This window comes from Cupressus sempervirens, chromosome 1, assembly GCF_028749045.1.
Source record: "Cupressus sempervirens isolate cs-2001-9-10 chromosome 1, ASM2874904v1, whole genome shotgun sequence".
In the NCBI taxonomy this organism is placed as follows: Eukaryota; Viridiplantae; Streptophyta; class Pinopsida; order Cupressales; family Cupressaceae; genus Cupressus; species Cupressus sempervirens.
The window spans coordinates 594,497,775-594,512,099 of NC_143118.1; the positions used below are offsets into that span (position 1 = coordinate 594,497,775).

The 14,325-nt window shown below is 32.3% G+C and overlaps 1 protein-coding gene across 1 annotated transcript; it reads right to left on the reverse strand.

The window, feature by feature from the left end:
* Window positions 1–1,490: 1,490 nt before the first annotated feature.
* LOC149578827 ((R,S)-reticuline 7-O-methyltransferase-like) lies at window positions 1,491–3,306 on the reverse strand. The gene is made up of 3 exons (XM_089806826.1): window positions 2,473–3,306; window positions 2,315–2,379; window positions 1,491–2,202 (listed from the first exon to the last, which is right to left on the reverse strand). Exons 1-3 carry the CDS (start codon window positions 3,188–3,190, stop codon window positions 1,903–1,905), a joined length of 1,083 nt encoding a protein of 360 aa, XP_089662952.1. The 5' UTR covers window positions 3,191–3,306; the 3' UTR covers window positions 1,491–1,902.
* Window positions 3,307–14,325: the final 11,019 nt, after the last annotated feature.

The window sequence follows — 14,325 nt, forward strand, 5'->3', positions numbered from 1 at the left end:
TCTCACATCTACACAGGCTGCCTTGTCCTCCTCTCGTCTTAATTTTCATTTCACTAGATTTGTGTTGTCAACTTTACTTGCAAAATCTCCACTTCCATATTTTAGCCACATATCTTCTCATTTGTAGCTCAAGGTAGCCAAAACAGTCAAGTAGGTGGGAACAAGCAGAGAAGAGATGCACAGAGGCGACAATGGAAAAAAATCCCGTGTTGCAAAATGAAAGCCAAAATAAATAATTATTAGGTCGATTGAGCGAACAAGAGAAAACATTGTATTTCAATCATTTGTAATGCTCAGTTTTGGAAAAATGGAATTAAAACGGGTATATGGACAATTCCACCTATTTTGGTGGAAGACCGAATCCTTGCTTTGGGAGGCAAATAAGGATACCGGATTCTACTTTTTTCTAATTCCCATTCTCATTCGACGGACCAAACAGTGGATATGAGAATCTTGAGAATTTTGTATTCTAATTCCTGCTCTAATCCACGATCCAAACGGGCCCTTAACTCACTTGTTTTTAACTATGTTGAATTGCGAGTTATCACTCAACGATACCTTCTAAAACCACTCTTAATGAGGATTCATTTATGAAAGGAGCTTTATTATCATTCATTTATGTATCCTAACATGCATGCATTTCCAAAATCCTTAAAAAGACTTTATATTGCATCCTCTTGAGATTATTATCATAGGCTTCAACGAATTTAACGATTTTTTAAAATAACATGATAGGTCAGATCTCCAATATTTTCCCTCATAATATTGGAGACTTAGATCTCTTGTAAGGTTGAGAACTACACTTATCCTAATTCTTTCTCCTTTTTAGACCACTTGTGCCCTTCTATTAAGGTTGACATGTGAATATCCCTTATTCTTCCTCCTTTTTAGACCACATGTGAATATCCATGTATAATTGTAAGAATTAAACAACAATTAATCTAACTATACAATTCTACAGTGTAACCTAACCCTAATGAGATTGAGAATACCCTCTATACTATTTTAAGTAGCTAATAGATTTATAATTGTATAATCACTTTCCAATTTGTAAATTCATATTCCCAACTTAAAGAATTGTTGCTCTCATTTCACAAACACCTTAGTTATTCTAAAGGTTTTTATTTATTTGTTTATATTCAATTGATCCTTTCATTTTCATATGTCCACTATTGAAACATCTTGATTATGATTTCATAACAGATTTGATAAGCATAAAATATTATTAATAAATAATATAAAGTTTGAAAATTTAATTTTTCTAATTTTTAATAAAAATATATTTAATATTAAAGAATACGAATAATTTAGAAAGCTATTTTAAAAAAAAAATTAATACAAATGTATATTTTAAAATTAGAAATAAATCAACAATTAATGATATTAAATTAAATTTAACAACATTGAAGTGTAATAAATAAATAAATAAATCAAAATATATTAGATAAGCATTCATGACATATTATATTTTTACAAATTTGGAGACATAGTTTACTAATAATCACACACTTAAATTATAATCACATTGTATGAATATAAGTTCTTAGCAATCAAATCAATACCAGTCATCTGACCAGACTTAAATGACAGACTAGAACCATTGACTAATAGTGGCTAGGAGTGGGTCAATGGTGGCTAGGAGTCCCACTCCTAACCAATAGTTTACTAATAATCACACACTTATTTATATTCATATAATCACATTATATTCATATAAGTTCTTAGCAATCAAATCAATACCAATCATCCTAATCCAGACTTCAGAATGGAACCATTTGAATAATAGTGGCTAGGAGTGGCCCCAAGGTATTGATTAATCCACTACTAATCAATAGTTTGAATGTACAGGTTAAGCACCTCGTAGAAGGAATGAATCCATCTGTAAAAAGATAACCATAACGGCTAACAAGGAAAAGCTTCAATTACAGACTGGAGAGGTGGTACGACAATAAAATTGAAACGAGGAAATCCTGCTTCGACTAATAAATTCTTCCACTCCTCCTCACTTCTCTCTTTCCCACCTGGGCAGTACGAAATCATGAGCAGATCAAACACAAGACCCATACTTGGATCCATCTCTGTTCTCTCTCTGGCGTCCAGAACAACATCCACAATTATCACCTTCCCACTCTCAAGAATCGCCTTTCTGCACTGCTTCAGAATCTTTACGCAATCCTCGTCCCCCCAGTTATGCATTACCCACTGTAATATTTCAAGAAAATAAACGAAAAGATCCAGATTTAAAAAAACACCCAAAAAAAAGAAAAAAACTCCATTTTTGTACAAAACCAAGCACCAGACTCGATCGACCGACCTTCATGAATACAGCGTCTGCGGATGGAACCTCTTTGAACATGTCCCCTGCCACATGCTTCACCCCTGAAAAGAAAAAGAACACATTTTGAGCCCATGAAAGAGAAGGGAAGTCCATTTACGACCACCCGTTTTGTTGTATGGTAAAATTAATCATACCCGGGAAGGGGGGAGCTGTAGCTATGACGTGGGGAAGATCATAGTTGATTCCATTTATACTCGGATAAGTTTTCACGATCTCTGCGAGAGTCGCTCCGATGCCGCCCCCCACGTCGACCAGGGAATTGACGCCCTGAAACCCCTCGTATTTAGACAAGATGGCTTTCGTCACAATGTTGGCGCTGCAGGCCATGGCTTCGTTGAAGAGCTTGCTGTGCTCAGGGTGCGCCGCCGCGTACTCCCAGACGTTGACGCCGTGAGCCTTCTTGAAAGCCACGCCGCCTTCGAGAACGCACTCGTTCAAATGGTGCCACGCCGCCGCGTTCTGCACGTCGTTCAGCATGAGTAGCATGGCACTCATCGTGAGCGACGGCGCAGGCCCGCCGTCTTTCAGGAACCACTTAGAAGCCGGCGTTAGCCCGTATTTCAGTTCCGCTCCCGCTTCGGCACGGAAAAATTTCTTGGCGACCAGAAAGCGGAGGATTCTGAAGAGGCAGTTGACGTCGGGCTTTTCGCTGGGAAGCTCCGCCGCAATTTGGGAGAGAGAGAGCGTCGCATTCGGACCGTGGCGCGCAATGATGTTGGGAATTCCGAGCAAAACGACTGATTTCACGGCCAGAGAGTCGACGAATGCGAATGTGTATTTCCAAGCCTCGGCTTGTCCGGCGAGTTGTTCTTCCTCGCTCTCGAACATTCCATCACAGATTTGTCCATCCATAGTTCCAACTTTTAGAAACTTTCAATCGTTGAGATATAATGGGCTTAAGAGACCCAAGGCTTACGGTATAAACATTTATAGCGATTGGATCCAGTAACGACACAGTGCCTGAAGGATTTACCTGCTGTTAGAAAGTAATTAGTTATGTACAGATATTTGAAGATATAATGTCGGCACAGACCAACTACTTCCACCCACCCATATACCAATCTATAAATGCTCATCCATTCATGTTTGCCGCGTGCATCAACTCATAGCGATTCGCAGTGACTCATCCACCATCCACCATTAATGCTTCAGTAAACTCTGAGCTACAAGGGTGGTGTAAGAGCTCCACAATTTATCTATTATCCACATTTGATTAAGGTCTTCAAATGGTGTGGGTAGGGGAATACATCATGTTTCAATGATCAGTATGTCTGTTGTTATAGATCTCCTTTTAATCATCTTGTTTTAAAAGTACTTAAAAAATGATAGCATATGGACTAGTAATTGATCACACATGTAATTGAGAGTTGATATTTTTTAGCTTTTAGAAAAAGTGCTATTTTTTGGGTGTCACTATTTGGGAGGCAGGGGGGCGTGGGGTTGACTCTTTTAGACCACCTTGCCCTTGACGAGTTTTACAAAGAGCTTCGTAATTGCAAAACAATTGAGATGTTAGTTTTAAGCTCTTTAGTCACCCACGAATGTTCATCGAAAAAATAAACGAATTTCGTCATACAATTAGGAGTTCTAGGTGCACAAAGTTAGCATGGGCATCTACTAGGTCTCTTCCCTTAGTGTAGTGTTGTTATTAATCACGATTAGAGAAACCATGCCTACTTTGTGTGCACTTGTTCTTATGTTAAAATTCCACAATTTATTTGTTTTGTTTTGCAGCTCGTCATTGGTCATTTTTTGATCTATTAAGTATATGAAACATTCAAAATGCTTTTTCAACCTTTAATGAACACTTCACCTATTTTTTGTTAACCCCATTAGGTAGACGACAAGAGGGTACATGGATAGCACAAACTCATACTATTAGGGACTAAAGATGTCATATGGTCTTAGCGTCTATTACTAGAAATGCACCATTAATATTTATGTTATTAATATTTGTTTAATAACTGCCTAATTAAATTATTGTAATATAAATTATTTTATAAATAAACTTATTAGATTCGCCACACATTTTCTATTTTATTAAGCTAAAATCCTACCCTACATACAAATTGCAAGAAAGAATGGTTTCCCAACTTAGAAAATTGTGATATAATTTGTATGAAGAAGAAGACAAAGAGGTTGTTGGTCCAAACACTTTGGAACCTTGTGATAAAATTGGAAAAAGCAAGATGTTCCATTGATGCACATGCAACTTTTGAAGAGCTTAAGAAAAAATACAACAACATGAATTTTAATGTTTTATTGGAATCTTTACTTAGATATGGTTATTATTCTCAATGGGTAAAATAGAGGTGCTCTATACTATCCTCTACATATAAAATAAAGGTGCTTTAAAATTGATTTTGTGCTTGTACATATTCTAAACCAATGGCACATCAATGAATTTCCATAAAATGCAAAAGTCAAAGAGAGTCAAGGTCCTTTGAATATTGACCAGTCAATAATAGTTTTAATTACTATTAAATTTAAAGAATTACATATAGATAGATGATGATAGATGCTCTAGAACTTGTCCTCTCCGTAATCTTTCATAATAGGGAAGATGCCTAGCCCGACATTGAGGAAGTCTAAATCGGTAAAGCCAAGAGAGGTAATGAAATTCTGATAAAAATAAATCATGTTATAAAAACCATTCACTAATATCATGGATAGCCAAATTAATATGTGAAAAGAGTCAAGCCACTTTCCTTGATCAACATGTACAAATATCTTTAACATCACATTCAAATATTAAACATGGTAGAGTTTTTTGGTCTTGGTTCTAGATACTCATAATAAAATTATCACGAATGCATTAGTAGTGAAAGATACTAATTTACATCAACAATTGATATTTCACAAAATCATATGTAAGAACCCAATCTTACTAAGAATTATTACATCATCATAAGAACAACCCTAGGTTCATTGTTAAAAATTGTAATAAAAGATTAACAATTTTATTATCAATTAATAAAATGTAATACACAATATTTATTTAATAATGTTGATGTGCACGTCATACATCCATCAATGTACATGAGTCAAATCATTACATTCAACGTTCAGGATAAAATAGATACATCATTTGGGCCTACTTTTTAAATGAATAGGACTTTTCACATAAAAGGAATCTATCTCTTCCAAATGCATTGAGGTTATTAGACTAACCTTACTTTGATCTTTTAATCATATTAGGTAGGCATACACAATCGAAGCATTTAAGATTCATCAATGTACATGAATCAAATCATTACATTCAATGTTCAGGATAAAATAGATACATCATTTGGGCCTACTTTTTAAATGAATAGGACTTTTCACATAAAAGGAATCTATCTCTTCCAAATGCATTGAGGTTATTAGACTAACCTTACTTTGATCTTTTAATCATATTACGTAGGCATACACAATCGAAGCATTTAAGATTCATCAATGTACATGAGTCAAATCATTACATTCAACGTTCAGGATAAAATAGATACATCATTTGGGCCTACTTTTTAAATGAATAGGACTTTTCACATAAAAGGAATCTATCTCTTCCAAATGCATTGAGGTTATTAGACTAACCTTACTTTGATATTTTAATCATATTAGGTAGGCATATACAATCGAAGCATTTAAGATTCCAAACCATCAACCCAATGATGAGCTAACATCTTAGTCATTGAGCATTATGATAAAGCTTTTCTTCAACATGTCACTTAGCACAGTTCCTCAATTCATTAACAATATAATGAGGTGATCACTAATACAAATGAAACTTAGCATGCTTTGTACATTGTCAATATGAGGAATATTCACCAATACTCTGTCCATTTATACAATAAGGAATTGTTTGACAATGACTTTTAAGCAACATCTCTGTTCTTTAGGACAAGGGAAGATCAATTTAACACAACTTGAGCGGTTACGATAATAAAATATTTTCTATGCATCATTACCACGTATCCCTTATCATTTGTACTAGTGAATTTGTGGATGTAACGTGTCAGGTTACAATATAATCTATTTGATTTAATGCATTTCTTATGTTTGTATCTTATGACCTCACACGCCTTGACTCACATGGTGAAACCACAGTGTTTTCAATTGTGAAAATGAATAACAACTAGCACTTGCACTAGAAAGAGGTGCAAGGGGTATGCCGATAGGTCTTATTAGAAAAGATAAAATGAAAAGATGTAAAATTAAAGGAAAGATTTCCAATTACGATAGAATTATTTTTTATATACAAATGGAGACATATACACATGACTAAACATTTTTTGTTAGTTTTCATTTTCATATCATTTTGTATGGATGGAGGAAATGCTTCAACGAGTCATATATTACTTACAGAAATGAAGCATATGGAAAATGCTTCTAGTGAAAAATACGGGAAAAAGAAAAAAGAAAAAAAAAAGAGGCAATTGAGAACCTGAAGCTACAAATGGCAGAGATGAAGTATATGGAAAATGCTCATACTGAGAATAGGGACTTACTTATCATCAGGAAGATGCTAGATCATAACCCAGCCATGCCTAGATCACCTAAACCTCGCACGGACTGGAAAAATAGGAAACTCGTTTAGATGATTGGTAATGGTAGTGCATTAGAAAACCGACAGACAAATAAAGTAGAGGACTCAGGAAAGATGAGAAGTAAGTGACCTAGAACATACTTAGACACATCTCTCTTTGAAGCACTTTCACCTCTACCAATGACTTCAAGCTTTTAAGGGGTGAGACTAAAACTTGGCAACACAAACACATGTAACTTGAAAAACTATGAGGTAAAGGAACAATTGAATCAAAAAAGAAAAGTATACAATATGAAAATTTTCTAAACTTCAAAATTAAGGATGTCTCACTTTGCAAATTTTGGATAAAATGTACACAACAATAAAATAAACAAAATATAACAATTTTAACAAAAGTTTTAAAGATACAAATAATAACTATATACCCTTGAGTGAAATATATAATAAAGAATATAATAATGTTAAAAATCTACATGTAGTATGAGATATTATTTGACTTTATAATTCACAACTGAATGTAAGCCAATATCTAATAAGCATGTCCTAAAAAAAAACTAATTATTGTATCATCACATGACTAGAGACTTTAATTTGTTCATCTCATCTATAGCTATAAAAAAAAATTAAATTAAATTTTTCTATTCTAAATAAAATATGTTTATCTTATAGAAAGAATCCCTATTTATAAGAGGTTTAAATATAGGCTACTTAAATTAATATAAAAAAATATTAGTGAATAAAATTAATAACTTAAGACAACTTACAACATAAGATAACCTACATTCTCAAATGTAGTAAAGTGTTGGAATAGAAATAAGATGCAATTTATAGGCAATATGTGGAATTAAATATAGAAATTATGTGTTGCTTTATTTTGTGTTATTGTTGTTATAGATCAGTTCTTTTAATTTATTTTAATTTATACTCTACTTTATTTTCCATGCACTGATTATTTTTTGCATGCAACTTTATTTATTTAAAATTAGAAAATGTTTGGCTTTAAATATATAAACCATGATGTTTTCTATAAAAAGATTATTTTTATCTATTTTTAGTTTTAACCGTGTAGTTATAAATTTGGAGAAAAAGACAAAACATCTCAAAAAGCAAACCATCTCAATTTTAAAACTATTAGTTATATTTTCTTAAGTTCTTATTGCACGATTTTTTATATAAAATAATTCTTTGCATGATATTGTAACATAATTTATTATGTCTTAAATGTATTAATTTCTTCAATGTTTGATACATGATATTTTATAAATAATAAAATTCTTACATTATATTGTAAGATATTTTATAATATCTTAAAAATATTAAATATCATTTTAAATATATTTTATAATGTCATAAAAGTATTAAATAAATGATGTGTAATAAGCTATTCATATCTTGGCAAATAAAAAATTGATTATATGATGCTTTCCCATAAGTGAATTAATCTACATGCAAAAGAATTAAATTTTATAACAATAATATCGGCCCTTTCCTCCTCCATCATCGATGATCAACCATACCATATAACAAATACTGTCTTACATATACACATACACAGAACAAATAAAAAATAAATGCAAATGCATATATAGATGGAGCAATCTAAGGTTTTAATTAATACAATGCCACTTTGCATGCTCTATAGTTGTTGGAGGAGTGGGGGTCTGAGTGGAGCCCATATCTAGATGTCATAGGCGCTTTTAGAGGGTTATGCAGTAAATGGAGGATTGTAGAGAAACCAAGCATAACATATCCAAGGCCCATTGAATATGTGCAAATTAGAGGCACATGAACTACGACAACCATTTGGGTAATTCTTAAGTAGCTAGGCCAAGAGAGGGCTAGCCGACAACTTAGCTAGTGGTGGTGGAGAAAGTGGGACCTTTGAAGGTTTCAAGAAGACACTGGAAATAGGAGTTTAATTTCATGGCAGAAGTGGAGGCGTGGAGGGAGAGTCTAGACTCTACCCTATCCTTCTAAGCTCTCTCTGATCCAACAATTGAATCTGAAACATACAATATATCTAATAGTTGGAAAGGGAATCATTCATTTAGAGGAGAGAGACCACCCTAACTAATGGGCTAGTGTGAGAATGTTAATTTCCCTTAACAGATCTCTATCAGCATAAGCGTATTTAAAGCAAATTGAAAGGAGGAGATCCAAATTCAAGTTTTAATATTAATGATGATAGATTGAGCTAAAACAAGATCTTTTTCAAATCATTCATCCAACAAACCCAATGTCATAATTGAATGCCATTATAGGCGTGCATGGCAAGCAATTTCTAATGTAAATGTTGAAGCTTTCCAATCTCAATGTTGTAAATAATTCATAATAAATGTTGTAAAAAGTAGCTACTATAATGGGGTTAAAAGAAAATCTTTTGCAAATCATTAAATCTGTGTTGAAAGATTTAGCTGGGTGATCCCACAATAATGGGTTCCACTTTTTGACCAATTTTGACTCTGAAATCAATATTTTTGCAACAAACGTCACGTTCAAGTGACTATATCTCCAAAACTATAAATAATTTCAAGATGACATAAACTAGTGATTTTGAGTACTTTGTTCCTACTTTGTAACCATATTTTTTAGTCTAAAAAAAAAATTTATTGATGTCAATTTATTTTATCTCCTCCAAAAAGTGGTACATAATAAAATTCAATATTTTAAAAAGTGACAGTCCGTTTGACACACATAACTTTTTTTCTAGAAATGATAATGAAGTAATTCTTTCTTTGTTGGATTTGTAGCATCAATATCCAGTGTCTGCATTTGGTTTGGTTTGTTTTTGTTGAATATTGTATAGTTTATGAAGTTTTGAAGTGACATGAACCGTAATTTAGACATATGTTCCATTTGACACAGATAATTTGAAGTCAATTTATCATAAACCATTTTTTATTTTTTTTGAATAGAAAGGTATCTCAATAAGCCAGTGCCTCCATATTTTTCAAAAAAAATTTGACCTAATTTACTAATTTTCCCGAGGTGTCAAAGTCGGTTGATGTTCAATCGGTAATGAACCTATAATGAGTTAAACTCATATTTGAAAGTCTTAATGATTAAATTATGTAATAAAATTATAGTCGTTGGAAAGCTTGCTCCGAGAAGCACATTTTGACATTTTTTATTTTACAGTAGGAGATCATTCTCCTACAATTATGGCAGTCAAAAGAGCAAAAAAAAGAAAAAAAGAAAAAAAGGTTAAAATTTTTGTGATTTTGCATGTTCATGCAAACATGGCGTTCGCGTGAACACGTTTACTATGTTCGCGCGAACCTATGTTCGACCGAACCTATGTTCGCGCGAACATGCAAATCATGTTTGCGTGAACATATATATCACATATGTTCGCGCGAACATAACGAAATATGTTCGCGCGAACATGATTAAAAAAAAGTTCGCACGAACACAATAAGTGTGTTCGCGCGAACATATGATAAACTCAATTTCTCATTTTAAATTTTTTTTCATTTTTGTTCGTCCCACTAAAGTGGAACCCATTATTGTGGGTTCACCCAGCTTTAAAACTTGTTACTACACCCCACTACCACTACAGTGTAGTTGTTGTGGATGATTATCTAGATCTTTTAATTTAGCTAAACACACATAGAATATGAACTCATAATAAAATCCATCCTTTTATTGATTTTACAAAGCCATTGCATTCCAAATTGCAACGCATTATAAAATCCATGCCAATCTTGCTTATGTCATAATAATGATGTAAAAGCAATGATCGAAAATAATCTTTCCCATACAATGTTTTAAATTAATAATAAGGCAGAGCAGACAACCTTGTGGAACTTACCCATGCATTTGAATAATAAGTGAAGGAACACATTGAGGGCTTGTTTGGTTGCTGGAATATAAATTAAGCATTGGCATTTGGAATGCTAGCTTTGGGATTCTAGAATTTGGAATCTTGTTTATGATTAGGGAATTCAATTTGGGATTGTTTGGTTGACCAAGAATTCATTATGAGAATACATATTTCCTCCATTTGGTTGCACATTGTGGAATTGGAATACCAACCAGAATAGACATTATTTATTCATTTTATTTTTAAAAATGAATGAAATATTTTTTTAATATATTTGATTTAAATGTATGTTTACAACTCCACAAGTAAAAATTACATTAATTTATGAATTGTAGACTTTCATTATACCAAAAATTTATGTAAAGAAAAGCAAATAATAGAAATAATATTCAAACTAAAATTTTAATTATTATCACCTTCTACTAGCCATAATGAATTGATTCAACAAACAATTGTATGATATATTATGTTTTCATAGCATGTATAGACATTCATTATACAATGAAATAAATTAATGATCAAAAGAAAATGAATAACATTTTCATTTTTAATTGCATCTTGATGACAATGCAAAACAGGAAACAATACAATACAATCTAATTTGACTTATCGGTTGCAATCCAACAGTGTGTTCCATTGTTAGCTTTTGTTATCAAGATTATGTTTGATAGAATGTGTGAATTTAGATGGTTAATGAATAGTTCGCCACAGCTTAAAAGTATTTTCCACAACTATGAGATAAGGAAAAGCGTTCAATACCCAATAAAAAGTATGGAAGAGGTAAACTCCATTATTAGCTTTTACACAACAATGAATCGCTCAGGATAAATTACACTGGGACATGTTTACATATTCGCAAAATCAAGAAATAGAATCATATTCTTCCTTTTATTTGTAACAAAAGTGATATTTGTGTCTACTACTATTCGATGCATGCATTGATAAATCTTGGATTCAAGTGTGCAAATTTTATTTTTTTTTTAAATACACCTTTGTCAAGAATTCAGTGAAATAAGTTTCATCCATTTCTAAACCACAAGCGCATAGAAATTTGGAGTGAGAATAATCATTTGAAAAGAAATGCTTTGCAATGGTAATAAATGAATCATTTCCCTCAAGAATATCTTAAACAGCGGCAACGAGCAAAGAAGTATGTGCAGAGGCGACAAAGGTGAAAAATCGCGTGTCGCAAAATGAGCGATCAAACAAGCGGAGCGGACATGAAAAACAATTTTATTTCAATAACGTGTAATACTCATTTTTTGAAAAATGGAATTAAAATAGGGATTTGCACAATTCCACCTATTTAGATGGAATACCAAATCTTGGTTTTGGGGGGCAAATAAGGATACCGAATTCTATTTTTTTCTAATTCCCATTCTCATTTGGTGGACCCAAACAGTGGATTTGACAATTTTGAGAATTCTGTATTCTAATTCCTACTCTAATCCACGATCCAAATGGGCCCTGATCTCAAGAAGCTAAAAAGGTTGTATTTAATAAAGGGTAGAGGTTTGAGTTTTGGGAAGAAAGGGTTTTGAGGATCAATTAACAATCCTGCTGGTTGTGGATTGGCCTTCTATAGCAAGGGCTTGAGTAGCTAACTGGGGCAGCATTAAAACAGGGCTCAACATCATCCATGGATTGATGGCTATGAAAAACTCTAGTCATCGTCTGCCACAATCATGGAAGTTCCTAAAGAAATCCATCTGCTTGGGCTGTGAAGCGTTCATTGTTGGGGAAGAGTGCCCAACTACCTGTGTCTGCGGCTACTATTAAATCAGTCTGGCAATCTTGTCAAGTCTGTAGGCAGTGCAGGATTATAAGGAGATGGCATCGCACAGGGCATAAATGTAGAGCTACAGCTTTCATCTGCCTCAAATCATTTAACGACTTCATACAGAACAGAGCCCAACTTTTACAAGAATAAAAGTTTTTAAGAGACAACACAGATGCAAATTGTTCAAATAACATTGCAGTTTTCAGCACTCCCGTATAGTCACTTGCCTTCTTGACGCTTCTCAAGGACGACAAATAAACTATGGTTGAAAACATAGACATTGATCCAACTTCATTTTCCATGGCTTGCGATAACTACGAATTAATTTTGAACTCTCTCAACATTATAATTTTCTTCATTCTCTAAATTAATGTTCTCAGACATTTAACAGAAATACAAAAATTTTCAAAATGAACAAACTTGCAAATGGGCTCTATAATCTACTCCGACGGCTTCGAACAAGTAAAAAGGTTGTGTAATATTTTCATCCTCGTTGCCTATCTATGCAAGACAGATTTAATCCCCCTCTCATTTTTTTGATCTTTCTCCTTCTAAAAGCAAAAGAATAGTTCAGTGGGATTCTTTTCATATCAACTCTCTCAATCCTTATATAAATTTAAAAATAACAAAATATCGTCCCCTACCCTGCACTTATTAAATGCAGATCACATACAAAATCTACTTGTTCCAATAAGTTAATAAAAAATGTTGTTTTGACCTATGATGAAGACAAAAGCTTGTGAAGGAAGCATGGACATGCGAGTAGATTCACGTAGGGCATACGGATCGTTTGACAAGAGTCTCATTAATGCTTTACAGTCCCAATGAATCTATAGCTGCACTTTTATTTAAAGCGTATGCCACTGTTTTTAGGCAACAGCTACCCAGGCAGGAGGATCGACTGCCTGGGTATGCCCGCCATCATGTCTTTTCATGCCGATTGCCCATGCCATCCGTCTTCGGCAACGGCTATCCAATCAGTTATTTCGACTGACGCCGTTTATTTCTTTTAGTCTTCCGTACCTCGCCGCAGAGTACAGTGACAAAACTTTATAACCACAAAACTTTACTATACTAAATTAAATATGTGAAATCATTGTAAATAAAAAAATATATTAGTTATGAAAAATAATTTGAGTATGAATTTTTTTGTACAAGTCAAATTTTGATATTGCTATTAGTTGAAGGATTCAACTAGGTAGTTTTTCACTCATAGTGAAGTTTTCATTTGAGTTCATTAAAAGATAGATTATTATTATTAGAATATTATTATTAGATTATTATTATTAGAATATTATTATTATTAGATTATTAGAATATTATTGTTAGATTATTATTATTAGAATATTATTATTAGAATATTAATATTCTAATAATCTAATAATATTAAAATATTCTAACAATAATATTCTAATAATCTAATAATAATAATATTAATATTAATATTCTAATAATAATATTCTAATAATAATAATCTAATAATAATATTCTAATAATAACAATCTATCTTTAACCAAGACAAAATTGTACATAGTTGATGTATTAGGATCCAATGATATATAGAATAAGATAAATACAATATTTAAAATCTAACAATAATAATATTCTAATATATTAATAATATTAATAATATTAATATTCTAATAATAATATTCTAATAATAGTAATCTAACAATAATATTCTAATAATCTAATAATATTCTAATAATCTAATAATAATAGTAATAATATTAATATTCTAATAATAATCTAATAATAATATTCTAATAATAATCTAATAATAATATTCTAATAATAATAATCTATCTTTTAATGAGTGCTAAGTGTTCCATTTATTCTCATGAGAGATGAATTCATGT